Raw genomic sequence first — 27,544 nt, forward strand, 5'->3', positions numbered from 1 at the left:
ATAGTGATAGGATAAGGGGGAATGGCTTTAAACTAAAAGAGGGGAAATTTAGATGAGATGTTAGGAAGAAATTTTATATTCTGAGGGTGGTAAGGCACTGGCACAGGCTGCCTAGAGAAGCTGTGGCTGTCCCATGCCTGGAGGTGTTCAAGGCTAGGTTGGATAAGGCCCAGGGCAGCCTGAGTTGCTGGGTGGCAGCCCTGCCAAAGCAAGTGATTGGAACTGGCCGGGCTACAAGGTTCCTTCCAATGTAAGCCATTCTATTATTCTGTTACTGTGTTTGCCTGAGACCTGTGGGAGCTCCTGGGGAGCAGAATCCTGCTCCATCCATCTCACTGAGGCACTTGTCAGTCCTGAGAGGAAGGTTAATTCAGAAGAATCCACTAAAAAGCCTGAGGTCCATCTCCTGTGCAGATCCTCCATTATAGTCTGTTGCGTGAGAATTGTGGGCAAAGTTATCTTCCTGCTTTGACTTCCCTGTGTCCTCGAGAAGAGATAACTAGAAATGCTCAGGTCCCTGTTTTTGCCAAATGCAGCCACCTCCTTGCTCAGGCTACAAAGCCCTGCAGGATATTGTTCTCATCCTTGCATGGCTAAGCTATATTCAGAGCCTGAATGTTTTTATAGTGCCCTTATTGAGGCTATTTCAGAAAGGCAGCTGCAGTAACTGTCAAACGCATTTGAGTTCAGGTGCGACAGTTAGACTACAGCACAAGACTTCTGGGAGTGCACAGAACTCATTAGCTGCTCTGGGACTGAGGAAGATGAGGTTTTTGTTGCTTGACCATGCAGGATGTTGCCTGGTGAGAAGCAGGAATTCAAGGAAGAAGCTGAGGCCAAAGGGTCAGAGACTTTTTAATTTAGACAGCAGCTGAGGCCTTGAGCTGCTGAGCCCTGAATGAAGTTTAAGACAAGGAATCTCTGTGGCATGGCAAGCTGTCCGGCTCTGACAAAAGCCTTAGATGTGGGTTTAAAATCTAGTCTTAGTTCTTCAGCCTAATTCCAAGAGAAAAATGGCAAGCAACATGTTTGATAGAAAGCCAAATGTTAAACATTTTTCAGTACTGCCAACAGTGAGGCTCTGTAATGTGTTTGAGTTAGATAGGCAGCAAAGGGTCAGAGATGGAAGATCTTGAGGGGAATGCTTTCTGCCTGAAATTCCCACATTTTTCAGCAGCAGAGACCTCCTCCTAGAGATGTTCCAGGGGAGCACCATGTGGAGGCCAAGGCTGCTGTGGTGGGAGTCCCTCCAGGCAGGCTCCACTGTATATTGAGCCTGACAGATTTGACTGAGAGGAACTTGGATATTAGGGGATTGATTTCAAGTAGAAGCATTTCAATAAGCAGAATATTTGTTTTTCATTGAATGAATTTTTTGTCAGATAAAAGACCAAGATGCTTGGTGATGGGCATTTGGATTTTAGTCGTGCTTTTGCTCCACAATTGCAATGGAATAGGGCTGAGAAAGCCCAACTCCCTGTGTGAGTGCCTGGAAAGTGAAGGTTATGGTTGCTGCTGTCACCAAAGGAAGACTGAGGTGCATGAGATAGTAACTGTCATTACAAAGGTTTGATCCTGTGTAAATGGTAGAGCTAAGTGAAGTTTTGTTCGTTTCTTCTCAAGATACGTTTATGTGGCAGTCATGGAGAGAAGTGAATCTAGAGAGCTTCTGAGATGAAAAAAAAAACAAAACTGAACTTGTATCTGTATTGTGACACCCCTTTATTATCTTAAATAATAAAGAAATAAATTCTTTATTATTTATTTTGAAGACCTAGAACATAGCAAGCAACTGCGATGACTTGGGCAATCTGCTTCCAGAGCAGCATCATAATGTTAGAACTGAATCCTGATTTGGAGAGCGTTGGCCAAAGCTATGATTGGGATCCTCAGCGATTTCTTTTTTTTTTTTCTTCTTTTCCCTTTCCCTCCCCTAAATCACTTAAAAAAAAAAAAAAAAAACAACAAAAAAAACAAATACAAAACTATATGGGTGCCACAGTGTGTTAATTATGCTCCCTTCCCATTTTGTGGTGCTTACTGTGAGTTAGACGTCAAGGACATGCTCACCTTTGGGTGGCAGGCGAGAATTTCACTGTGCAGAAGGGAAGCAAGGGACTATCCCTTGCCTTCTCACTGCTGGCTGCACTGCATTGTTGGTCATCTGTGTGGCAGGGATGCTCTTGCTGCTCAGGAATTTGTGCCGTAAGCATGTGGGTGTGTAGGACAGAGACTGCATGCCAGAGCTCCTGTGTGGCCAGCTGTGAGCCACAACCCCAGCTGCCCTTGTTGAGCTTCTCCAAGATGAGGCATGCAACACCATGCTTGCTTATTTGTGAAGCTGTGCTCAGCTCCAGAAACTTGCTGTAATTCATGCTCCTATCTCTCCAAATCAGCACTCAAACTCACTCCTGATCCTTTCCCTGCAGTTCCAGTTCTCCAAATGGATCTCTGGACTCACAATCCTGACCTCCAGTATCTCTGTGCTTGGTTATCTATTATTACCCATCAGCTGCACCAGATGCAGAGGTTCCTGGAATGGGAGGTTTGGGGATGTGCTGCACCTGGGAGCTTAAGTTGTGTTTACGTCTCATGGAGCTCCTTGCTCAAAGCAAAAACAGTTTGTTCTCTCTTAACATAAGATGTGCATCAATGTGGCTGATGTTTCTTTAAAACAAACAAACAACAACAAAAAACAACTAGCCCATTTAATTTAATTCCCTCAACCTGCCCTCCTAGGTGCTCTCCCCTCAGCTTGTGGGTGTTTTTTTTTTCCCCATATTAAGGTTTGGAATGGTCCAAGAATCACAAGATGTGAAGAAAACTTTTTTTTTTCTTGCAAATTTATTGACAAGTGAGAACAGCATATAGCTAAAACAAAATGATTCTCATATTGCTATAAGCATTAAAGAATAAAAAAAATACAAGAATCCTGAAAACTTAAGTGATATCAATAGAGTGACTGAACACGGAGGACTGAAAAGAGTCATGCTCATCCTATTTGGTCTTTGTTCTGTGGTTACAACAAAATCTATACCAATGGAGGCTCCAAACAAGCCTTGCAAAAAACTGAAAATGTTGAGGGCTGTAACTGCATAATACATATGACAGTCTTCTTTAGCCTGTGTTAGAAATGGATACCTCCATAGCTTACTGCAAAAATCTGTTTTGGCTCTCGCCTTTTCTGCCTTGTACTATTTTCATCCTGAGATGAGAATGTTGGTATCAAATACTTTCTATTTGCAGCTGTATATATTAAAAGCGAAAAGTGGGCTACGGAGTGCATTTGGAGATAAAATTACCACTAGAGGGTAGGGTCTAGTGACTTCTCCAAAAAAATGAATTGCAAAGAGGAACAGCATCAGAACCACCATGTGAGAATTCTTCAGAATCAGTGAAGCATGCAAGCAGCTCGCTGGGCTTGAATAGCTTTAGGAATCCGTAGTTTTAAGGAAGTTGGACTGAGTATGTTGTTTTAGTTAATAATCTAAATAATTTTTCACAGTAAAATCAGCACAAGCAACAGTGACGTGATCTTCGTTAGTCAGCCTTGCTGCAATAGTGTAATCTCCCTGTATGAGGCAAAAACAAAGCAAGAGATTAGCCCATGAGTAGTAAGTAACTGCTTCTGGTTTTAGGAGTGTCTCCTCTTCCTAGAAACAAAATAACACTTTTCCTGTTATGTTCCTCCAAAATATTTTCTGTCCGAATGTTTCAGAACTGGTGAAAGAGTTGCCTATATTTTCTGCCAAAATGTTCTCATCAGAAATATCAATGCTGACAGCACAAGTTTAAAATTAAAACAGTGCATGGGGAACAAAATGTTTTGATGCATAAAAATTCCTTTCAAATCTATGTAGCTTGTCATGTTTCTTGTGAGCAAGCACAGTTCAGGAACAGGAATGGGAAGAGGTGCTCAGTTGTCTGGCACTTCTTTCTTGGATCTTGTTGTTCAGCGTGTATGTTTTTACAAAAGATGGCATCTTGGAGATGTGTGTATGTAAATGAGTCAATGTAATTAATTCTTATGTAGGAAAAACAAGAGGTAGTTTAGCATCAAATTGTGCGGTTAAAAATACGTATAATTTTTTTCTTTTTTAGAAGGGAGGTTGAATTTGTGTAATTACAGTGCAAAAATCTTAACTTTAAAGGTATTGTGGCTTTTTTGTATTGGTCAAAACCACCCTCTCCAGTGGAGGAGAAGCATGGCAGGGAGATGACAAGCCTCATCTAACAGAGTGAGAGAAAGAGGTGAACTAGATTTCATGCTCTTTGGATTGCTGGCATTGTGGTATTTTTCAGTGTTCTCTGCAGTTTGGAAGAGAACAAGTAGGGGTAGGCATGCCAGCAGCAGGGGAGAGCTTGGCAGAAGTGGCCTCCTGGCCTTGAATTATAGAAAGCTCTTACCCTGCTCAGGGTGTTTCTGGTTGTGAAGCAGAGGAAAGCACAGCTAGAATGAGTTGGGCTTTTCTCCATTTGCCTTTTGTCGTGGATTTCTAAGGCAGTAACTGGCCTGTTTCCTCACAAAGAGGTTCAAGCTAAGCGTAACATCCAAATTTAGAAAGAGGCCCAATGGCAACACACTCACGAGAATATAGCCTTGTTATAATTGCTGTGAAGATTGTGTAAATGTCCCCTAGGCTGGTCAGATGAGACTACTTTGGAATGAGCAGAAGCTGATTGCTGCATGGAAGGATAGTGTTATTTGCCTGATTGATTGATTAACAGTGAAGGCTTCCTACTCCTTTCCTCACAAGCATGTTAATTCTCCAGAAGTTTATCGTTTAATTCATAGAAGTGAGTTTTTAGTAACTCATTTTCATAGCTCATTAGTGACTAAATTTTCTCATCCTTCAGAATAATATTTTCCTCATAGGTAACAATCGTTATTAAAAGAAGATAGTGAATAGTCTTAGAATTTCTGACTCCAAATTCAGCTAATTTTCCAAGAATTGGAGTTCTGTTACACTGTGTACATGTTCTCAAAGTTTCGTTTGATATGATGACCTATGCCTATGTTTCTATAGAGTCTTTACTACAGAAGTGCCATCAGTATTTAGCAAAGCTGCTCCTGGAACAGGATGCTGGCTGGTACAAGCTTGGACGTTCCTATGTGAGGAGCTGGAGGAGAGAAGGTGTTACTTGACATGGCGTCTCTAAGCATGACATTAAGGACATTTGTGAGGATGGGACAACAGCCTGCATAAGGGACTCCCCGTGGGAGTGCCTGGAAAGTGAAGGTTATGGTTGCTGCTATCAACAAGGGAAGACTGAGATGTATGCGATAGTAACTGTCATTACAGAGGCTTGATCCTCCCAAAACTCAACTATCTTCATTCTTGCCTGTGCAAGACTCAACTCTTCAGGACTTACGTTCTTGCTCTGTATCCCTATTATGATCCTATCTTTTCCTTTTCTTGTGCTTGGATCATTCCAGTGCTTAGACTCTCAGACATTCAGGCCTTAGACTCTCATCTTTGAGGCTGTAACATAGGTTCTTTGTCAGGTGCTGAAGAAGTGGGCATTCTTGCTATACTTCTCTGTGTGAGCAAATCTAAAGGGTGTCTGACCGACTGAACCATGTGCTTCCATTTTATGTGACTAGAAATCATTTTTTATAGGCTGGTCAAATGCAGCTTGAAGTTGTGCCCAGTTAAAAGGGATCATGGTGCTTTCAGCATTTAAGACCTATTTTGCTTTCAGTGTAATTGGGTTGAGATTTAGGAAGGAGACTTAGCTGAATGTGAAGAAGGCTGCTTGTAAAGAACATCTATAGCGGACAACTCAATCAGAGTAGTGCCAAGAGCACTGCCTGCTTTCTCACCTTGCTAACAAATGTATTTTATTCCATGAGTCCAAAGAAAGTATTCTTGCCCTCATAGCTCCTACTTACATTTAAAGCTTAGAAGACATCTGTCTCTGTATCTAACACTGTATATGCATGGTGGATCAGGTACAGTTGCAGTAATTACCTAAATTGCCTTTACAGCTTGTGAAGATGAATGAGCATCTCCAAATTGTTCAGCCCACTAAGGAGTGAGCTGAACCACAGCCTTGGTCTCTCAGAAATCCCTTGGAGGAGCTGCTTCATTTGTTGTCAGTTTCAGAGTAATAGAGGGGGAGTCAACTAAAGAACTGTATGGCTGCATACTGGTAGAGGAGATCTGCTATCTGAAGAAAACCTGCCTGTCAGGATAATGGTGGCTCTCTATGCTTTAAGCATAGCCTCTTAATTTTGTATTGAAAAGACCAGCCATGCTGCAGTGTGCCAACTGGGGGAGCTTGGAATATGCTGGCAATCATTGCTGATAATCTTCTGATTGTACCACCTCCAGAAAGCCCTTTTGCTTCAGAGCACAGTGGTGATCAACTTACCTGTGGGATTTCTTTGATTCCCAGTGTGACAGGTCCCTCATAGTAGAGATGTTCTGGAAGCAAAAATGATGATGGATGATTAGATATCATGCAGCACATTTCAGAAACAAGCAGCTGAGAGTAGATGCTTTTTTGTAATAGCACTTAAATGTGCTCCAGTGACAAGTGTTACAGAACTGCAAAGTGCTCAATATGTAGTCTTGCAACAGCTATCCCCAGACAAATGTCAAGACATGTAGTGCCTTACGGGGAAGGCAGTGCCTGAGCTCAAGGAGATGGAGGAGGGAGCATTGGCATTGCACAACCAGGTGGTTGTTCTTGTGTCAGCATGCCCCTGCAAATGGGGAAATGAAAGGGGAGCTGAAAGTTGCTAGACATGAGTCCTTTAGCATGATCTGTTCAACACCTGGAGATGTAATAGTTGAACTATGCTTTTTTCTTAAAATTGTCAAAACGATGATCTGAGCTGAGTGTTTCTGTAGGTGTAGAGTTCTGACTGCTTGCTGAACATGACCTTAAAATAATAACATTTATCTTGCTATTGAGGGAGCATTCACCAAGTTACTTGGTGTGCTAAAGCCATCACAAATTGTGTTGGTGACTGGAATAGAGCCCAGGAGTTGCACCTTCTGATCTTTATCTCCCTAAATGTGAGACACACTTGCTTTTCGCTGTGGAAGAAGGAACAACTTTAGCATTAATAGACAGACTTTGCAAACTGTTCTGCAATTCCTCCTACTTTTTCATAGCTTACTGGGCCAAACTGTGTAGACTTGACTGAAAATAAAATTCATAGATGTTTCGGTACAGAATTTCTTACACAACTTGCCCTATACCAATCATGGAGAATGAAGAACTGTTTAAAGATTCTCTTTCGTAGGTGTCATGAAATATTCTTTACTTTGAGAGTGACAGAGGAATAAGTGTTTCGTCATATTTAAGTATGTGCTGGCATCTTGATGCTCGTCACTTCTAGAGAGTTGTTTTAGTCCAGCATCGCTGTGTTTCTTTAAAATGTTTCTTGTTAAGGAATGGACAAGAGGTTTGTCATGTATTTGTCACATGGTCCATCCCACCATACAATTGGTGTCTGAAATGGAAATCAGTCCTCAGAACATCTTCCCTATAGATCATGAAATACAAGTCAATGCCTTCATTTAACAAACTTAAAAGAATCACGATTATAGTATGCACCAGAAAAAGAGGAGAAACATGAGACATCATCAATGTCCTACACTTTTGTATTAATAAGAAGTTTGTTAAAGGTGATGCCTTGGTGATCGTGGGAGGTAGAGAAGTTGCAGGACTTCTAAGTGTGTCTCTGAATAACCTAATACCAAAACTAAGAATACACTCACAGTGTGCTGACTTCTCACTCTCAAACCGTTTAACTATATTACAGCACTCCTTTTCCTCTGCTTCCCTGGCCACTTCACCTGAGCCCCAAGGAGTCTTTTTTCTTTTCAAAGAGCAATTGCCATCACTGGTTGCTGCTGTGCATGAAGAAAGAGCCCTGGAGTCTGACACATCTCTGCTGCAGAGAGTGGTGACTCAAGAATCTTAAAAATACAACACAGCCCACTTAGTTCACAACTTACTAGAACCTAAATAGGAGTTTAAAGACACTGCATACTGCATGATGTATGTGACAAGTGACTTGCCTGGGACTTGGGCCACGTGTGTGGAGATGAGCTAAGGCTTACTGTGAGTTGCACCTTGGAATGATGTAGACTCTGCCGTGGTTCGTTTTGTGCTTTGTATACACTTACTTTCAGTATATAGCCTAAAATAAGCCTTGTCTTTCTCTTCTTCAATTAGTTCTGAGCTTAACAAATCTTAGATGGCAGCAGAGGAGGGTAGAAAAGAAACTGGGCTAGGAATCATAATCTTTCTCTGAAATCCTTTTTCTCTGGGATATGGAAATTCCTCTTGGATCATGTAGCTCATTAGAGTCCTACTTAGACTGCTGGAAAGCTGTCCAAAATCAAAATGTAGAGAAACAGCATCCAAGTTCTGCAAAACCTATATTTTAACATGAAACAAGAGGCATCAGGCCATTTGTTTCTGAAAGGATGGCAACACTTGGCTCTTTTTGGTGGTGCCCAGTGACAAGCTAAGAGGCAATGGACACAAACTGGAACAGAGGAGATGCTATCTGAACATCAGGAAACTCTCAAAGTTTTTCTTTGAGAGTGATCAAGCACTAGCACAGGCTGCCCAGAGTTTCCATCCTGGGGGACAGTCAAAGGCAGTGTGTGTGTAGTCCTGGACAACCTGCTCTGTGAGGTGCTGCTTGAACAGGAAGGCTGGACCAGATGTGAGGTCCTTTCCCAACTCAACTACTATGTGTGACTCTTGTGACCCTCCTTATTCCTAGGATTATGTAAAAGGACTGTGCTTTTTGAAAGTATATTCTGACTGGAAAGCAAAAGCAATTTTGTGACCTGCCAGAAAATAATACAGAACTGAATTTTCTTGTTCATACTCATTCCTGACTATGGCAACCTTCTTAGTGCCTACGCTGGCTGAATCAGGCTTCTCCAAGTCCATTCAGTGTTTCTCTTGCATGAAGATTTGTTGTAATTCCAGAAATGTAAACATCCTCAGAGGCTTTAAGGACTGTAGTTTATCACAGCATCCTTCATATAGTCATACACACTTCTGCGTTCCTCCGTTGAAAGAAGATGCACACATCTGTTGCAGTAACTGTAACTGTCACAAACACTGAGCTTAGCTCATTGACAAAATTCTGTGGTCTTTATAGAGAAAGCCCAGATGCTTTTATATTTCCATAAACACATGACTGTTTGCTATTTATATAATTGGGAGAAGTATAAACTATGGCTACATTTTTCTCATTAAAATTTCCCCCAGTTTTTTTATTAGTCTGATATATTATAGCATGTCAAGTATGCTGTCATTAGTGATATGCTTTTACTCCATGTTCAGTTCTTTTTCCTAGAGACTTAACTGCAGGTGATTTCTGTAGAGGATCCTGAAAAACATTTCTAATGTACCACTGATTCAAGGTGATATTATTGTATTTGCAGGAGCTTTTCACTGTTACTTCCACCAAAAGTAACTTAGTCCTTTTCCCTGTAAGCAAACAGGCCTTTAGTATTTTCCAGTCTGATGCAGAGCTTTCAAATGCGTAAGAACTTCCTGAGAACTACTTCAAGTTACCAGTTATCATTTATCATGAAGATGCCTCTCATTCCCGACAAAACACCTATAATGAATTTCTCACTCCTCTTTCTCAAATCTTCCTTGCACTGAAAATCTTAAACGTTCTCACACTCTTGTACTATATAAAGGCCCTGTACATCTGCACCCACCTCTTCTTTTTCTATATCTTAAATCTTTTTAGAGCTTAAATGCTCCACGTTGGAGCTCTTCTAGGACACGATCTTGCACCCGTGCAATTGACACAAAACTTTTGTGAATTTTAGGGATACAGGAATGAACTGAATAACTGCCAGCTATAGATATACATTTGAGTGAGAAAAATGTATATAAATACATAGCTTGGTGAGAAACATCCACTTTCTTTACTGGGGAGGAGAATGTGAGATGAAGGGGCCAAGCAAGATGGCATTGTATATCAATAGACCTAGCTTTGTCAGAAACATGTACCTAAACTCCAAGTGATACTCAGCTCTGAATCTCATCTCATGCATTATTCTCTATTTTTATTCCCAAATACTATTTTAGAACATGCTCACTGTAAAACCTACTGAAAAAGTCAATGAAATATAGAGTGGAGTTTTAATGTCAGGGCTGTATTGTCTGCGAGTGTGAACTTGCAGAGTTATGTTTAAGCCTGCAGGTTGTGGTTGGCACTCTACAAAATATTATTATTTTAAGTCTTTTTTCTCTGATTTTAGTGATTGCATTAGGAAATCTGTTAAATATTACATAACTGTTTTCTTTGGAGGAAATAGAGAATAACCAGCACTTCTACTGAAAAAGAGGAAGAGCTGAGCTCATGTTTTAAAACAAAGAATTTAGCAGGTTGGGTTGTTATTGTTGTTCTTAAGTGAACAATGACTTATTTCCTTGAAACCTTTGAGTTTTTGCAACTTCACAAGAGAAATATAGCTCCAAAAAATACTTCAGGGCCTTACTTAGGAGTCCCAGTGAGCTGTGCCAGATGTGACGTTTGCTTAACATAAATACTAAATACTATGATTATGACGAAGATGAAACCTCCAGCTGTACCAGGTGTCTTAAAGTATTTCTTAAAGTCATGGCAAAGCGGTAGCATTATAGGACAAAAAAAGGTGGTGGTAAGGGAGAACCCTAAACTTTGCCAATTCCATCTTATATCAATCTCTTTTAATTTTAACTTTATCGGCAGAACTATGTTCTATGTCACTGTGGGAAAGGGAAGCACAAGTCCTCCTTGTGGTGGGTACATGCATTCAGTGTAGAGCATCTTTAAACTCAGGTCACATCTAAACAGATGTTGGAAATACTGTCTGTAGACAACAGTGAAAATAGGGCTCCAAAAGGGCTATCTATCCTTTCACAATGTTGTCTTTCTGTGTAAGTATTAGGTCAGGCTTATAACTGTACTAATATGGTCAAAATACAGCTATGCTGAATTGCATCAAACAGGTGATGTGTTTTAAAGAATGTGAGATGTATGTCCTGGCCCAAACTTAGGGATGCTTCTAAATGAAGATAATATTCAAACAACCAACGATGGTATTATATCATAGTGCACTTCAACTAGTAGAAACAATCACCTGTCAGTCCAAGATTAAGGGACTTGGAAACCCCAGGAGATTTTGGCTTTGTAGTTTAATGTGTGAAGAGCAGTTTGTGCTTTGCTCAGGACTGGCTCCACTTCTCAATGTGTTCCCTAAAGGATGTTATTAAGTATCTCATAGAGTAAGATTTTTTACTAGGTATATGGCATTTATTTTTTTTTCTTATAATTCAACACTCAACTGAAGAAAGCTGTACATTTTTTTTTCTGTCTGGCTTACAGGATTTACATAATTGGTTGCTCATGCAGCATTTCTCTAATATTCTTTGTGGTATTTCCATGGGGTGTGAAATGTTTTAGTAATTTTCCAGGGGTTGTCTTAGCATTAGTATTGTGTGTGGCTGTGAAACTCATAGCCCATGCACATGTGAATTAGTACAATGTTATCGTGATGGAGATGAAGGTGAATGGAAGAAAAGCAGAGTTCCTGAAACTTTCTCTAACAACTCTGTGGCAAACTTCTCTGCAATTCTACTTCTTTATTTTAAAATCAGCCAACAAAAATGATTGTGACATAGAAGTGATTTCAAAATAATGACAATAGCTCTTCTGGACCTGCTGTGGCTGTCTGTGCCCCATCTGGCCTAAGTCATGGCAGAAGAGTCCCTGAAGTGCCCAGGCTCACTTGAGACCAAAGAGTGGTCTGTGCACAGCTAATGCCGCTGAAAACCAACTACAGCACTGGTTGGCAGTTTGACTGACATGAACTATAAATCATCTGACAGCAGCATTAGACACGTGGTGAGCAGAAACAAGATGCAAAGCATAGATGGTACCACATTCTATACTGATCCAAATATCCTTTTCAAGCATAGTTCTTGTTAATTTGTGTTAGGAACTGCCTTTAAGAACAGGAAGTGTTATTTGCTTAGTAGTAAAGAATGTGTTCAGAACGCCTTGTTTGTTTGTTCAGCCCTTCCTCAGACAAAAATAAAAGCCAGTTCTGAAATACTTTTTGCTCACATGACAACCACGTGGCTATAAATAGGGCTTATGAACCCCTCTGCTGCTGGATGTGGTCACATTACCAAAGTTATTTTTTATGGACTTGAAATCCCATATGTGTGCAATATTCTGTGATTAAAAGAAAAGTGAGCAAGCAGGTTAGAGGAGAAGCATGCTACCCTACTGTGTTTCTGCCACCCGTTAACATGCTGTTGAAATAAACATAACATTACAATATATTGGTGCGTTCAGTAGCACAGCAGGTGCATCCTGCTTGCAGTACTCAGTAGCCATCAAACATTTTAGAGTGCTACCTAAATTACCTCCTTTCTTCTTTCCACAGAAAATTAGCTTAGAAACGCCTGGTCCACAAAGTGTCTCTGTGTAGCTTAAGACAGTCTTCCTGTTTATGATCAGATCAATCTTGACATACAGTTCCTTGATGCTGTGTCCTGTACAGAAAGTAGAAGGAGTGCTCAGAGAAAATGCAAGGCTAAGCACGCTTATAAATTTATGTTTTATGAAACTTTCTATTTACTTCCCCCCTGCCGCTCGTTTAAGCAATTATACATTTTTTTCTTCACCGAGAACTCCTGAAACATAGAAATCTGTGCTTCAGGAACAGTTCTCCAAGCCCCTCATATACCTTGACAAGGGACACAGTAGCTTACATTTGTATTTTAAAATGTGGTCATGACCATTCTCTGGCTTAGGAAAGGTTGTGTGCGTAAACCAAAACTTTCTTCCTGTTTCTAGCAGTGTGATCAAACCTAGTGAGCTCTTGGGAGCAGCCCCTGGCCTGTACCTGCTGCCTGGAAAAATGTCCCAAGCCAGACTTACGCTACGAACCAGCAAAGCATCTAAGTAGTGCTGCGAGGTTGCTTGTTTGGGCCTTTTTAGCTGGCTACCATATAGATAAGCTAGTGAGGCTGCCAGATCTAGAGGTAGGTCCTGTAATCTGAGTTGTTGGAAAGGTATTTGCAAATGCCTGTACCGTGGTGTGTGGGCTTGTTTAACTTTGCAGCCACCTGATAACAGATGCTCCCCAGGCAAAAGGGCAGCATATCCATTGAGAGGATGACCTTTGCATGTAAGAGGGCATTCCAAAGTGCTAAAAGATGCTCGGCTTACAAACTCATGTTTAGTACCAGGAGTATGCAGCAGTGCACTCTCATTTGTTGTAGCAGCAGAAGGTGAGCTTGGGGCCAAAAGGGTGGTAAGAAGTTGGCTTATCCATGGAATGGTCAAAAGTCAAGCTGTAACTAATATTAACTTGTGCACCCAGACCCTTAGCTCAAATGCATTGCTGATTTTGACCTTCAGTTGCAGCTCAGGCAAGTGCTGGGGAATATAATTCTGTGGTGCTGACACAAGGGTATGGGGCCTGAAGCCATCTCATTCAAAGAGACTCTCCCCAGATAACTTAGCTGTGAAGACAAGCCCTAGAGCAGCCCCCACCTTGGCTATCCCCACTTAGAGATGAAGGGTAGGAGAGGAATGAGGACTGACAACTCTGTGACTTGCTCTGAGTTACATACACAGTTTGAGGCAGGACTGGTAACATACCTGACACTCTTCTAGCCTCATACCAGTTTTGAAATTTCTCAGAAATGAAGTATTGTTTTTACTTTATAGGAGGTTGCTACTCTTGCTTGCTTAATACCAGTGCTTAAACAGACCTGCTTACAGCACAAGGAAATAGGAACTCACTTACTTAGGACCATTGCAGCTCTAATATCAAAGGTGTGGGTTGTGACATCTGAACAACGGTCAATGCTGAAAGCGAAGTCTTGCTGGGGATCTATCAGGAAAAAGAAAGCAGTGAGTAACAAGTTGGTTTTTTTCTTATAATGAGATACTGACTGTATAGAAAACAACAGTAGAAGTACGGAAGTGTTATAAAAAACAGATATTTCCTAGATATTTTCCATGATAGACTCAAAGCTCTTACACTCTGTGTTTAATAGTTATTTCTGTATATTCTGTGTATTTTGTAAGTCTGAAGTTGACTTGGTGATTGTCTGGGAATCTAAATCCTGAAGTTTGGAAAGTCCAAAAAGGAAAAACAGATAGTGTAGCTGAAATCCTGCAGTGCTTCGTGCTGGGCCCACCACCATGTGATATTTGTAACCTGGGAAATATTCCACATTTCTTCTCTGGGAGACTTCAGCAGAGCTGGGGACAAGGGGAGCCCTACAGCTGCTGACTGACGCAGATGTGGCTGTTACTGCTTTTTGTGGTGCCCTTTTCTCAGCATGAAGCTCCAAAACTGGAACAAACACAAATGCTTTCCCCCTGCTTGTACCTTCCCTCGGTTCTGTGCTATGCCTGAAGGCTTGCCAACATGTCTCTTTCTGGTGACAGCAAGCAGCAACAACTGACAGCTCCATTGCTGTTGGCACTGCTACAACCAACGACACAAGAAAGAGATTTCCAGAGCCGTGGCTAGAGGTGGAAGATGTGGCTAGTTTGGCTGCTTGTCACCTAACCTATGGATATATGCTGCAGCAGAGCCTTAAGGCCTGTTTTAGACACATTTGGCCCTGATGCATCTTCACTGCCTGCCTGTGCATCTGTCTCTCAGTGGAAACTGAAGAAGCTGTGAGGATGATGGGCCCAAGCGCAACTGTGGCACGCACAGAAGCAGCCGTAGGCTCCATGCTTTAAAGAGAGCTGTTGGTGACAAATTATAGACTTGGAAAATGAATTCTGTTTCTAAGTTATTATGGCTTGTACTTTGAGGTGATTATCTTACTGAATGGAAAATAATGGCTTGGGAGAATTTTGCTTTGCTGCTGTGGTGTAACTCAAGTCAGTGTTTTCTGTGTGGCTGTTAGCGTGTCTGCAGTGCTTCAGCTCCTTGCCTGGCCCTGTTTTTGCAGCAGTGCTCTACAGCTGTAGCAGCTACCAGGGACCAAACCTGGGTGACCAAGGCCTATTTGTCTAGAGGGGAGCACCAAGGGAATGAAAGCACCAGGAGGACCTGGCAATGTTAGCCAGACTTTGCAGCGTGTGAGTTGTCAGCATGGTCCAAGAGGAGCTCCGAAGTCCTAACTCCTGACAACTTCAAGTAACTGCTCAGAAGAGAGAGGTAAAAACCTCTAGCATTTCTTGTCGCTCTGTACCTGGGCTGTATTTCTTCTTCCACACCACTAAAGTTACATGAACTGCTTGGGACAAGAAGCTGGTGCCTGGAGTTCTCCATGAGCTGCTCAAATGTGGCAGGAGGAGTGTCTGTCCTCCCCTTCCATGATCCTATCAGTTCTTGCTTTGTTATTGCAGCTTCAGAAGTTCCCATAATCGAGTTTCCTGCTCTAGCTGGAAAGAAAAGCAAACTTCCCTTTTTTTACCAGGGCCGTTATACCTGCTTCCTCTCTGGTCTCTTCCACCTCTCAAGGCTTGGCTTCCCCTTTGCTCTGGACTTCTGCAAGATTTTCATTTCTGTTCATGTCTGTTTTTGGTGTGTGGTGCGAGGATAAGGTTCAGGAAACAGCTGCTCAAATCCTGAGCAAGTTGGATATTGGTGCCTACATACAGCACTGGTTGTCAAATGACAACAGTTGTCAGTTCTGTAACATCCAGAACGGAACAATGGTCAAAGATGGCACTGCAACATAGATCGTGATCTGTTTCTTTTCAAAGAGACTAGGTTGTGCTTTAATCAACAAATTGATCTGTGGTATTAGGGCTAAAAGCACTGTTGTTGTTTCAGCATGATTTTTTTTCTTCCAAAACTGTTTGATGGAAAGGGGTTTTTCATGAAAACAAGCTTTGCTGGAAAGAATGGATTTCTTATCAAGAACCTGACCTCAGGATTGCTTTAGTTTGGATGTCTCCTATCTGTCTTTTTTTTCTTACGGGTTGAGCTCTTTTGCCAGGTGACCAGTTTGATTGTATAATATAACCATGATGTCTCCTCCTCCATCGTCAGAGATGCAGTACAGAGGGACACTGATGTATCCAGACGAGTGTTACCGTTCCACAGAGAAGAGGAAACGTGTGTGAAAGCACCAACATGAAATATTCCAGATATATTTATGAATTAGAGCACTTGGATTTTATGTTGTTGCTCTGTTGCTGTGAAACCAACTTTTCTACTGGAAAAAAAAAAAAATCCAGCAAAATAACCAACGATTAATTTTATGACCATCTTCCTGTGGAAATTCAGGCTATCCAGCATCCTAGATACTGTTGTGTACATTGAAGACTCCTGCTGAAATCAATTGAAAGGAAGGCTGTTTTGCTAAATCTATGGTGCCAGGGAGTCTGGATTTCAAAAAATGTAGGCAGAAAGGGTACTGCTAAAAGGAAATTAAAGGAGATAGTATTAATTTTCTTAACCATTTAATATGCGAAGATGCTTGTAGATTCAGTTGTGCACTGGGACCAAAGGTAGTGTGCCTCATTCCTCTTTCCTTAAATACTGGGGAGTGCCTCGTGTGACAAAAGCAACTTGCCATTTTTTCTGTTGCACAACTGTGAGTCACTGTTTCTCTCTTATGGAGGTTTAATACTTACTCTTCCTTCTTGCTTCAATCTGAAGCGAGCTGGTTAGACTGAAAAAAATGCATGTTATGTCTTTCACATGTGTGGAGCAATAACATTTACCATTAAATCTCTCAAACACGTGGGGCTGCCCTTCAGCCTTCCACTTCCCTGCAACATTTCATAGTGCACAGTACTGTATGTTCCCAGACTTCCCTCCACCCACTCCCTTCAATCTGCTCTCTCTTCCATAATTAAAGTAGAAACTCTTCAACTGGTTGCAGAGTTTTGCTTTTCCAGTTCAGCTTTGATATATTACCAACACTTAAAACGTTGATGGAAATTTTGCAAACATGTTGAGGTTTATTAATGAAAATCTGCTTACTGAGAGGGGAAAAAGGGCATTTACAGTGTCTCTTTATATTCGCGTAAGAAAAGCTTGGGTTGTAACATTTGCAGTTTCATAAAGGTGGGCAGGAGCAGGATTTTGACTGCAAATTCTCTCTACTGCTGCTATGTCCCTCAGAGCCAGAGCTACCAGACCATTAACAGCATTATGGAATCTGCATGGCTGAATATGAAGCACTTAGTATAGTAATTTTGCTGGGCTACTCTGGAACAATTTGTCTTTTCTTCTCTTTCCCTCTTCCTTATCTTGTAAACTACTCCTCTACTGGCTTTACTGTCATCTGAATCTGCTCTTAAATCCCACTGCTTCCATATGAGTATGAAAATCGGTGGTTATAATTGAACTAAGAGCAAGTAGGAGAGCTTTGCTTGCAAAAGACCACATCTATAAGTCTTGCAGTGGCAAGAAAACTCTCTAAGTTGGTAAGCGTCGTGTCTTTCAAATTCACAGTTAGAAATTGGGTGAAAGTTGTGGAGTTAGGTGGAGTTATGTAGCTGGGCTTGGTTAGGGTCGAACAGACTGGTGCTAGAAGAGATGTATACAAATACAAGGAAGAAACCTATTTAGTAATTACCCAACAGTCTTCATCTTCAAAGCTGTTAATAAAATTAAATCTTTAGTCCTTACATCCTTACAATATTCAATATCAAAGGGAAGGAAAGAATGAGGAACTATTTCAGATCTCAGATTCTGTATTCATTTGACATTTTTCCTTTAATGCTTATTTAAATAAACTAACTTGAATGCTTAGCGTTATATTTGACACTGTGGAATTTATTTACAAGGTACTGAGGAAGAAAGTCCAGCTGAATTAACAAGTTTCCAGTTTCACATATAGATTTCCCTGTGTATCTTCAGTTTAATGAACTTCCCTTTGGGTCTTGCCTTCCGTGTATGCCACAGCCATATTCAGATATGGGAAGAATGAAGAATAGAGACCCTCTTTTCAGTAGGGAGTGGAATAAAGTGTGACTCAAGTCAGCTGGAGCTAGTTAATCAAGATAAGGATGCTTCATCCCAAGGCACTCACTTCAGAGACAGGACCAATCTTGGCCTATCCTTGGAGAGGCACGCTGGCTTCCTTTGTAAGAGCTATGACTTGCTTTATCTTCTGTATCTCCTGTATCTTTCTGATAACCTCCTTTCTTGCTTAGGCAACGTGGAGGTTAAGAAACAGGAAAGTCATTGTTAATGTATCCTTAACATCCTGGGGTCTACAAACTGTGAGTTAATAGCTCTGCTTCCTTTCTGAAAAAACTTGCATGGCTTTAGAGAGAAGCCTGAAGATTTAATCTCAGTATAATCTATAAGCTAAAAACCTCTCGAACACTAGCAAGAGAAATTTAAGTTATAGTTTTTAAAAAAAGTTCTTGCAATTTTTAAATCATTCTCTCTCAAGAACACTGAACATCAGTAATACAAATAGCAATTACATGCAATTACATACAGGTGTTACTAACCATGAAGGCCGTAGCTTTGGAGCTGAGTGATTCCAGCATCTTATGAAACAATTTAAGTCAAGGACTAAGTCTCTGTCTCATACTGTTTCAAATAAAGGTCATTGCTGAGTGTACCAAAAACTGCAAGTGTTCAGAAATGGTAAGCCAGAAGGCTGGTAGCTCCTCCAGTCTCGTTACTGGGGCAGTGACTCTAAAAGTAACAGCATTTGTTTGGGGTGTGAGGACCAGATGTGGGATGGGGAGCTGAACCCACGTGCAAAGATATGTGACAGACTGAGACAAAGGAAGAGATTTGCCTGGCCCCACATCAAGTAGCTGGCAGTGAGCTGGAGGGAAGGCTCTGTGAAGGCATCAGAGGCGAGGGGCTGTGTTTGGGGTAGGGTTGTCAGTGTCTTGTGTAAAGTAGCCCTTCTAAAAACCTGACTTGAGTCTCCCTGCTTTTTCCTGCCCAAACCACCTTTACTGATAGCAGGCTTGTGAGAGCTGTTTGTAAGGGCTCAAGGGGATATCCAGTGTCTGAGGATTCATGGGGACTTTTCTTACTTTTGCTTCTGGTTATATTTGGAGAGACTGCGTGCATTGCTGTGCTTTGTGTGGTATGACAAAGCTTTGCCTAAGCTTGTTTAAAAAGACAAAACTGAAAGATACTGGCTTTGAGAGATAGCACATACAGATCTGCATTTGTATTTGATAATCCTGATTTGTCCTAGTTAGCTTGAGAGAGGGAGGGAGGCAGGACAGGCTTCAGCTACAGCGTCTAACAAGAAAATACTGCATTAATTTAGGCCCAGCAGGGAATGTATTAGAGAGAAAGTCTTTGTTCTTCTGTTCTGCTGGTAAGAAAATACCATGCGCTGCATGAGTAAGATGCATACAATAACTGCCTGTGTCCTAATCAGATCTGTCTCTCCCTTCTTCATGTGTTTCTTTATCATTCTTTATATTGTTCTACTTGAGACAGATCTCTGAGCATCAGAGCTTGCCACTAGGACTGGAGATTCACAACAGACTTATATCAGAAATAGAACCAAACATTACTAGAAGTTGCCCTGCTGTTAGACACATGCCATGCTCTGGAATAGCAGGCTCTACTGCTGGTTATACAGAACAGTAATCAGCAGAATATAAATGGACTAAATGTTCCCATTTTCCCAGAATGGGTTGAAATCCACCACAGGAGTGTGGCAGTAAGCTATAATTGGAATGGCATGCTCCCTCTGCTAAGGAAAGTAGCTGGGTTCCTGCCTGCCCAATCACTGCTGGATCATTTGACAGCAGCCATCCATCTTCAGGTGAAGAGGAAACCGGTGCATTGAATTATTTTCTGATAGCTTTCAAGATCTTAGTTCTTGGCAAACAGCAGCTCTCCTGAGTCTAAAATCAGCATCTGGGATGGAACAGAGATTTGGGGTTCAGCATGTAGTGGCTCTTTGCAAAGTATTTGGACATCTCCTCCTCGGTGGCTACTGCTATTCTCAAGTTTTAGGTCACCTTCTTGATGTTGCTGCAATCATATAGCAGAAGTCATTTTGGTATTTGTGGGCTGTGTTTTCATTTTTCTTGGATTGTATTTGCTGGATGTTAAATTGCTGAAAGAACCCAATCACCTACCTCCCATTTTCTCTGGTAAGCTGTAAGCATTGTAGGGTCCAGAAGTTTTTTGGGGACCTTCATTACAGCTCTAGGTGAGATGATTAGGAAAACCTAGTGATATCACATATGAATAAGCAAGGAGTCAGAAGTTCAGCTGAGGTTAATTCTCTCCACAACTTCACTGAAAGCATTAATATTGATTTTTTTCTAAGTGGTTCAAAGTCTAGATGCGGAACATAATGTTTTTTGCTAAAGTACCATAGAGGTGTGAAATTGTCTTGTGTTCTTCCTCGCCATTTACGTTTTACTAAATACTCTCCACTCTCTGAAATGAGGCAAAACTAAGCAAGAACAACCTAAGAGTTCACACAGAGGAAGAAAGTTTTAGCCCACTCTCATGGAGTGGAGAGTGAAACAGATTCATGAATTTTAGTTCATGAAGGGACCAAACTTTTTACAAGTTTTACATGTGCAGAATTAAAGCGAATTTACATATGCACTCACATCCATGCTACCTTGGTTCTGATGATAGCTTCACTTTATTAGGAGCTGGAGCTAGAAGTGTATCTGTCAACATCTGGCCTTCCCCCTGGAGTAAGTAAGCTACACCAGATGAGTACAGCAGCCAGGCTATGACACTAAGATTGCTTGGACAGAGCAAATAAAAAATGTTTTCAAGTCAAATTCTAAGTTCTTTGATTGTTTGCCCATTAGCAATTTATGCAACAAAAGATCAGAGGGGAGCTGGTGTCATGTGGCTTTAAATAATTTAGAAGTAGAAGCAGTTGCTGGAGACTGCTTGAGGGAAATAAATAAATAAATCAGAGAGAAGCATCTGGCTCAATCTGTCTGCCAAAAAAACGAAGAATAATAGAAAAATAACCTTCTTTTATGAAGTGTCTAGCAGAACATTTGCCCTGAAGATGCGTGAGCTGAGAATTTTTTGCACTTTTCTGTGCCAGCTGAAGCTATCAGATTACTTGTGTCCTTCATCTAGAGGATATGCATGTATGTGGCTAGCAAGGAAAAGAGACCAGCAACTTCGGTTGATGAAGAAAGCAGAAAGAGATGTGCTGTGAAATTACTGCTGCAACAATGACAAATTAGCAGGACTGTTAGCAAGTTGCTATCCCTGATTTATCAGGGATGGGGGCGACATGTCTATTTAAAACAAAAAAAAAAAAAAAGGAAAAGGGTTTTAAGAGAAATAGTGCATTTGGCCTCTTGGTGTATAGGAGAAAGGATGTGATGGGCTGAATGTGTGAGGGGAACAACAGTAAGACTGAAACTATTCAGCAGGGACAGACAAACAGTCAGGAAACAGTACTAACAAGTCTATCAGTCTCCACTTTTTCATTTTTAAGCACTGAGAAGTTTCCTCAATGTGGAGCTTAACAGGAAGGTTAACAGCTACATTGTGCTATCCAGACAGAGCAGATTATAAACCAGAATAACCCTGTTCAATTCAAGGTTTTTTTTTTGTTTGTTTGTTTGTTTTTGGGTTTTTTTTTTTTGGCCAAGGTCCAGATCTGAGCTCGAGTATAAAAGCAATGAAAATTAGATTCTCTCTGTTAGTAAATGCAATCCAGTGCAAGATCATACGGAAGTGGACGGTGCTGCTCTCTCCTACTTGTAGGGTAGGGAAAATCTTCTTAGTGAACATATGCAGTCTAACTTTGTTCTCTATAGGAGAAAAATAATTCTCTCGGGTGCAGAGGGGCCTGCTGCTGTGTCTAGCAGAAGACATTAATTAAAGCAAATAGTTACCCATATCACTAAATGTTGTTATTTGTTTGGCTTTAAACCTGTTGGTAGATAAAATTGTAAAGAAGAGTACAGTTGGTTTCCTGTGAAGGTTCTGCAGTATGAAATGAATGCTGATTGATTCCTCCTCTTCCTGAAATTTCAGCTAGTGGCTGTTAGCTGAGCTTCGAATGAAAAAAAAAAAAAAAAAAAAAAAAAAGCCCAAGGTCAAATGTTATTTGGGAAATCTGCTTGTCTCTGCCTGATAGTCAAAAATCCCATGTGCCCTGAACACATTTTCTAAAGCCTGAACATACTCTATAAAGCCTGAAGAATATACTTCAAGATTTAACTTTGAAGGTCCTGAAGCATAGAACGCAAAGTCCTTAATGGTGGATGCTCTCCAGACTCTTCCTAAGAACCTTATACCTGACCAGTGGTCTTTTCTGTTTTGTCAAGAAATCTCCTTTTTCAGGCAGCAGGCAGCTCTGAAACCCTTGAGGTCCTAATCTGAGCATAGAGCTTTATTATTCGCTAAGAGTACTGGTCAGTTTATCCTGCCTGAAACACAAACAGATATCCTGACCTAGCTAAAATTGTAAGATAGAGCTGTAAAAACACTTGTAAAACATTTTGATGCACCTGTAGCAGCAAACACCTGCTTTATTTATGCAATGAAGAGGGCCCCATTTGAACACTACCCTGAAGGAATGTTTTCATGGTGAATTAATGCAAGCTCAGATAAATGGTCCAGAGGCAGGTGCCAGCAGCTGCACTGAGGAGTTACATTTTGTAGTCTCTGACTGCACTGCACCTTGCAATTTCAGGTGGAAGCCTGACAATCAGAAACCATTAGAATCTGCTCAGGGCACTTGCTGTCGTTGCCTTCCTATCTTTCCCTTCCCACAGAATTGCCTTTTAAAATGTAGCAGGAAAGGTCAAAAGTATTTTTATTGTTAAAATCAAGGTGAAATTAAAAAGGATAGCAATAAGCCATTTGTGTAGTAGATTCTTTCCATGTCTCCACATAGACTTGCCAATTACAGTTCTCTTTTCTCAGTCAGAGATGTTAACATGCATTGCTTTTATCTTAGGATCCCTGTTCAGGTTTCTAAAGTGATTTCTGACCATCTGAGGTCTTCCTTCGTTTTTGTCACTTGTTCCTGGGAGGAAGAATGGCACTGATGGGAAATGTCTTGCTATTTATAGACTGTCTCGGTGTTATGTCTCCTGTGGTTATGTAGAGGAGGCAGCATAGTGTCTATTTACTTACAGACCATCCATCTCCTAGCCTATATTTCTTGCTATGGACTTGCTGCTGAGAATTTTCATCTGTTTTCTTTTAGATTACATTCCCATCCCCTCCCTTCCCTTCCTCCCAAAGTGTGTGACTTTGATCGCTGTGGTCTTGTCCAGCTCTTTTTTGATGCATGCCTTAAGGGCTTGGTCCTTGAAGGCTTGGTCTGATATGCCTGGGTAATACTGAGGACCCTTTCCATAGGATCCAGAATTTGGAGTGAGCCTAAGTGCTTAATGCATACCTGTAACATACCCCATTATAGAGGCAGGTTGCAGCTAGAGCAAGAGCTTTCAACAGGAACTGGGACTTGCTTTTGAGAACAGAAGAGTGCTATTCTTTCTGTATCTATTGTCATTTATTCATCTAGGCCTCTCTGCTACATTTATCACAGTTATATTAACTCACATTTTTAGCTTCAGTCAGATTTTTACTGCCTTAGAGAAGAGAATCTGATAAACTGCTAAGCAAAAATGAACACACAGCTCCATTTTAAATACTTAGACCAAACTCTGTTATTAATCTGCTGATAGAGGGCGTCCAGTTCCAGAAATAAAGTTGTGAAGTACTTGGCTAAGATTCCCCCAACCTTCTTACATTTTACTTGATTCAACCCTGGTGCACTGATAACACCAAGAATTTATAGTAACAACAATAAGGGTGAAATTCTGATCTTCTTTAGGCCATCGGGGAATTTTTTACCTTTTTTTTTTTTTTTTGTACTGGCAACCTCATTGTAGATATTTTATCCCCAAGGGTATGCAGGTTGAATAGTTTCACCGAGACAGAATGTCATTTATTTTGGGATTGGTTGCATTCAGTGAGGTTTAGTTTTGCAGCTTAGCATTATTGTTCTTCAGTAGTTTGTCAGGATGATGTCTGGGGCTGCTGGGATTTGTTATCACAGTCCCTTTTCCTCACCTCTGGTCTGTGAGCCAGGAAGGTGCTCCAGCTTTTTTTAATTCCATACCAACACCTTGAAGAATGAGCAACAACGTGTTTTTGAGACAGTCTTCCCTTTGGAATATCTGAAGTGTGTGGGCACCTGCCCAGCATTTATGTTGTGCTTGCTGCTATTGCAGAGTTTTCATGAGGTTTGTTAGGAAAGAGTCTTGTCAAAACTAGGCCTATGATTTTTCCCTCCTGGGTAAGAGTAGCCAATGGGACATAGCTAAAGAAAAAAAAAGCTATATTCTTCACATCTAATTATGGTTGAGAATGAAATGAGGGGAGAAACTCCCCTTGAAAGCGTGATCAGTGTCTTTGTCACAATTGTGAACTGGCCAGTGAGCTCTGTGTATTCCCCCATCTAGGAGGCACTTTGGGCCCAGCCTCTTCACAAAGCCTTATATTTTTTTGTTTTATGCAAGCTAAAACACTATGAGCTGGATCAGCTGAGATGCAGATGGTGCTTCCTTTTCTGAAGCTACAGGTAACCTCAGGAAAAGGCAGGGCAGAACACCATAATAGCAGCTCTGAGTGTTCCTTCAACTATATCTGCCAGAGCTGCAAGGGGAAGAGGAATCAGGCTTCAAACAAGGAATCTGATTTAATTTGGGCATTGTTTCCGTGTCTCTGTAATCCTCTCATCTCCCATACCTGTAACTAAGAGAAAAGAAATCACTCTTGTGTTGGGACCTGTCTTAAGATCTCTGACTTGTGCTTCTCAAGCTGTGATCCCCTCCTGAATCTGTTAGCTTGGTGTGCATGGCAAACCAAATGAGTGATGTGTAAGCTCTAAACAAATGCATTTTGTTAGCATAGTAAGAAGCAATGCTTGACTGACACATGCCCTGAAGACAAATTTCATCATCATTTGAAATGACACAAATTGTAGCCTATGCCCCTATGTTAAGGCATCTCATGCTGAGACCTGTAGAGGGAACGGAATTGGTTTATACAATAAATTCTTACTAAAATAAAGGTAATACCAAAGGTCACACTCAATAGCTAATTAAATATTTTCCTAAAGTGGTATACCCATTTATAATATGTAAAGCCTGACTTTGTTCTCCTTGGAGCAGGCCTGGAAAGAATTGCATTGCAAATATTTATTTACCTCTCTTGTCCCTCACTGGCTTTATTTTAATGGGTGTGCAAAACTGCATGAAAGCTACAAGGGAGAAAAAGCCCCCGGGAAAGCCTTTGTATCTGGATGAATTGGAAAAACAAACTCTAGGGTGCTCATTTGCCACGAATCGCTTTTCACATCACGTGCAGAAAATGAATGAAGCGTCTGTGAATCTAATTCCCTTTGTCCCAGTTGTAAAGCAGATCAGCACAATAGGAGAGGCACAAGGCCAGCAAAGCAAGAGGTGGAAAGCAGGCACCATTCAGTGAATTCATTTTCAGTCATCCCAGTGCTGCTTGCTCCTTTTCTTCTCTACAGATTTAAAGAACAAACAAACCCTATGGTTCCTGGGAAATGCCTCTGTTAAGTGCTGCTGCTGAAGCCTCGCTGAGCATGGCGGCAGCAGCTGAGAACACGATTCCTTCCTGCTGTCACGCCGGGTCCCTTGTCACTCCAAGTGGGAGGACAGAAAGCACATCACCAAAGCCCAACTGTGCAGAAGGAAACCAGTAGATCAGGGCATTGAAGAGTCTGTTGTCCAAGAGGCAAGCAGGAGAAAGATTGAAGCTCTTTCTGCTGTGTTTTTTTTTGTTGTTCTTTTTTTAATAACTAAGTTTCGAGATAAAAATCCTAAACATCTCTTATACTGAACAGATTTTTGACAGCTGTTTAATAATCTGAATTAGGTTACATTATTTCCTCTCTATTATATTCCATCTAAATACATTTGGATGCGTGCATGTCAACCAAACCAGCTATATGTGAAAGACAAAACATTCTAGCTGCAAAACCCAGTGCCAGCTTGGGAATGTAACCCGTCCATTCATTGCTTGGTTTATAAAAGCACCTCTTGCTGGATAAGAACAATTCTGATGCCTAGCTAAAAGGAAACGGAAAATGGAAATTTTAAGAGTCTCACCACAGCTTTTGTAATATATCTCCAAGTTTTCCTCCTTGCAGACTGTGTGTGTAGGCCATTCTGTGCTGGCATTGGTGCAAAGCAGGACTAAGATGAGGGCAAGAACATTCAATGTCTTCATGGTTGCAGTGGCAGTTTGCAGAATTGATCCTTCTGTCTTTTGCTACTCTTCTGTGCGTTAGCTGCTCCTTCCTTCCTCCAAGAGAGAAACAGGAGTTACTACACTCATGCCTGAAGAATGGTTAAGTGAGCCAATGCAGCCTCCAGATTGCCACAACGTGGTGTAAACAAGAGGCTAATCAGAATTGGAGGGTGCTGTTTCCGTGTGCTCAGACTTCTGCTTTCTGCTTCGTGTTAGTTTAAACTAATGACAAATGAGATAATAACACCTACTCGCCACGCTGCATAGCCCTGTCTTGGTGCCTGCTGGAACGATACAGCAAACTGTTTATTTTTTCTCTCACTGCCAGTTTTTTCTCTTGAAGTCAAAGCATTTGGGTCAGGACTTCAGACAGGCTTATGAAGCCCTGCTGGCTGCAAAATGCAATCCAAATCATCCCATTTTAATCATGCAAAGTTGGACCAAATGTTGCAAGATGGCCAATTTGGTTTCTTTGTTTTTCTTGGTGAAAAATCTGTGTGCTGTAGGAAAGGGAGATTTGTCTGAAAAAAGCTGGCACACTGGAAAACCACCTCTCAAAACTTTCAGGAATGAATCCCTTCTGCTTGACTCTGCTAGAGGCTGCATTTTCATTCATTTTGGTCAGTGGTTTTTAGGAATGTACAATTCCTAAGTAACCCAGTCAAGTAAACCCAGTCAAGTAAACCTTTTTTTCCTTCTGTTTTCCTGGTTATTCAACTGCCCAGTAGTGACACTGCATTTGTCACTCATGCTTTTTTTTTTTTTTTTAAAGCAGTGCTTCATGCACCAATTGGTGGCTGATGCAGATGGCAAAGAATGATCGGTAAGGAAAATAGGGAGGACTGCCTCATCCCCACTAAAATTCTCTTATTTACTTTAAGATCCAGGGTTTGGAATAGGATTTCAAAAGGCAGTTGCCAAAAAGGACTTTTCTGGACAAAGTATTAAATGGAAAAAACTTACAGGCTAAACTCAACCCTAAAGCCAATGTATGCAGTAGTGTTCTTCTCCGAGCTGCAGAGAGCAGAAATTGGCTCTGTAAAGTGACTGAGTTGGATAAAAGATTTCTTTGGTCATCTCAGTCTTTCTTGCTCTGAAAGCGGCAAGTATCATTTGCTCCATCACTGAGTGAAGTTGGAGAAGAAAAAGCCAATGTACTTTAGCAAGCAGGAAGGCATCTAACAGGATAATTATAAAATAATGCTAAACAGTAGAGTTGTTCCTGAGGCAAACTCCTGACCTGAATAAAGACAATAAAAGTAATCCCATAGATTTGAGATGAGGCCAAGATTTCAGCCATGATATAGTACATCTGAAAGCTAATTCACTACAAT

General features: G+C 41.1%; 2 protein-coding genes across 4 annotated transcripts in view; one reads left to right on the top strand and one right to left on the bottom strand.

Annotated features, from left to right (window-relative positions):
• The window catches only part of F13A1 (coagulation factor XIII A chain), a 191,720-nt gene that overhangs the window by 7,982 nt on the left and 156,194 nt on the right, over positions 1-27,544 (top strand). The window lies entirely within an intron of this gene.
• On the bottom strand, positions 3,275-26,331 carry LY86 (lymphocyte antigen 86). The gene is made up of 5 exons (XM_010708394.4): positions 26,069-26,331; positions 13,806-13,892; positions 12,415-12,543; positions 6,376-6,428; positions 3,275-3,572 (listed from the first exon to the last, which is right to left on the bottom strand). Exons 1-5 carry the CDS (start codon positions 26,187-26,189, stop codon positions 3,480-3,482), a joined length of 483 nt encoding a protein of 160 aa, XP_010706696.1. The 5' UTR covers positions 26,190-26,331; the 3' UTR covers positions 3,275-3,479.

Source organism: Meleagris gallopavo, chromosome 3, assembly GCF_905368555.1.
Source record: "Meleagris gallopavo chromosome 3, MGAL_WU_HG_1.1, whole genome shotgun sequence".
Lineage (NCBI taxonomy): Eukaryota > Metazoa > Chordata > Aves > Galliformes > Phasianidae > Meleagris > Meleagris gallopavo.

What these genes read in the sequence shown, in the direction of transcription:
- LY86 (XM_010708394.4), bottom strand. Translation starts at nt 26,189, where the DNA reads ATGAAGACATTGAATGTTCTTGCCCTCATCTTAGTCCTGCTTTGCACC. An exon ending in GATATATTACAAAAGCTGTG is followed by an intron (nt 13,893 to 26,068) that starts GTGAGACTCTTA and finishes TTTTCCTGATAG; the next exon opens with ATCCCCAGCAAGACTTCGCT. An exon ending in TAGAGCTGCAATGGTCCTAA is followed by an intron (nt 12,544 to 13,805) that starts GTAAGTGAGTTC and finishes CTTTCTGTACAG; the next exon opens with GACACAGCATCAAGGAACTG.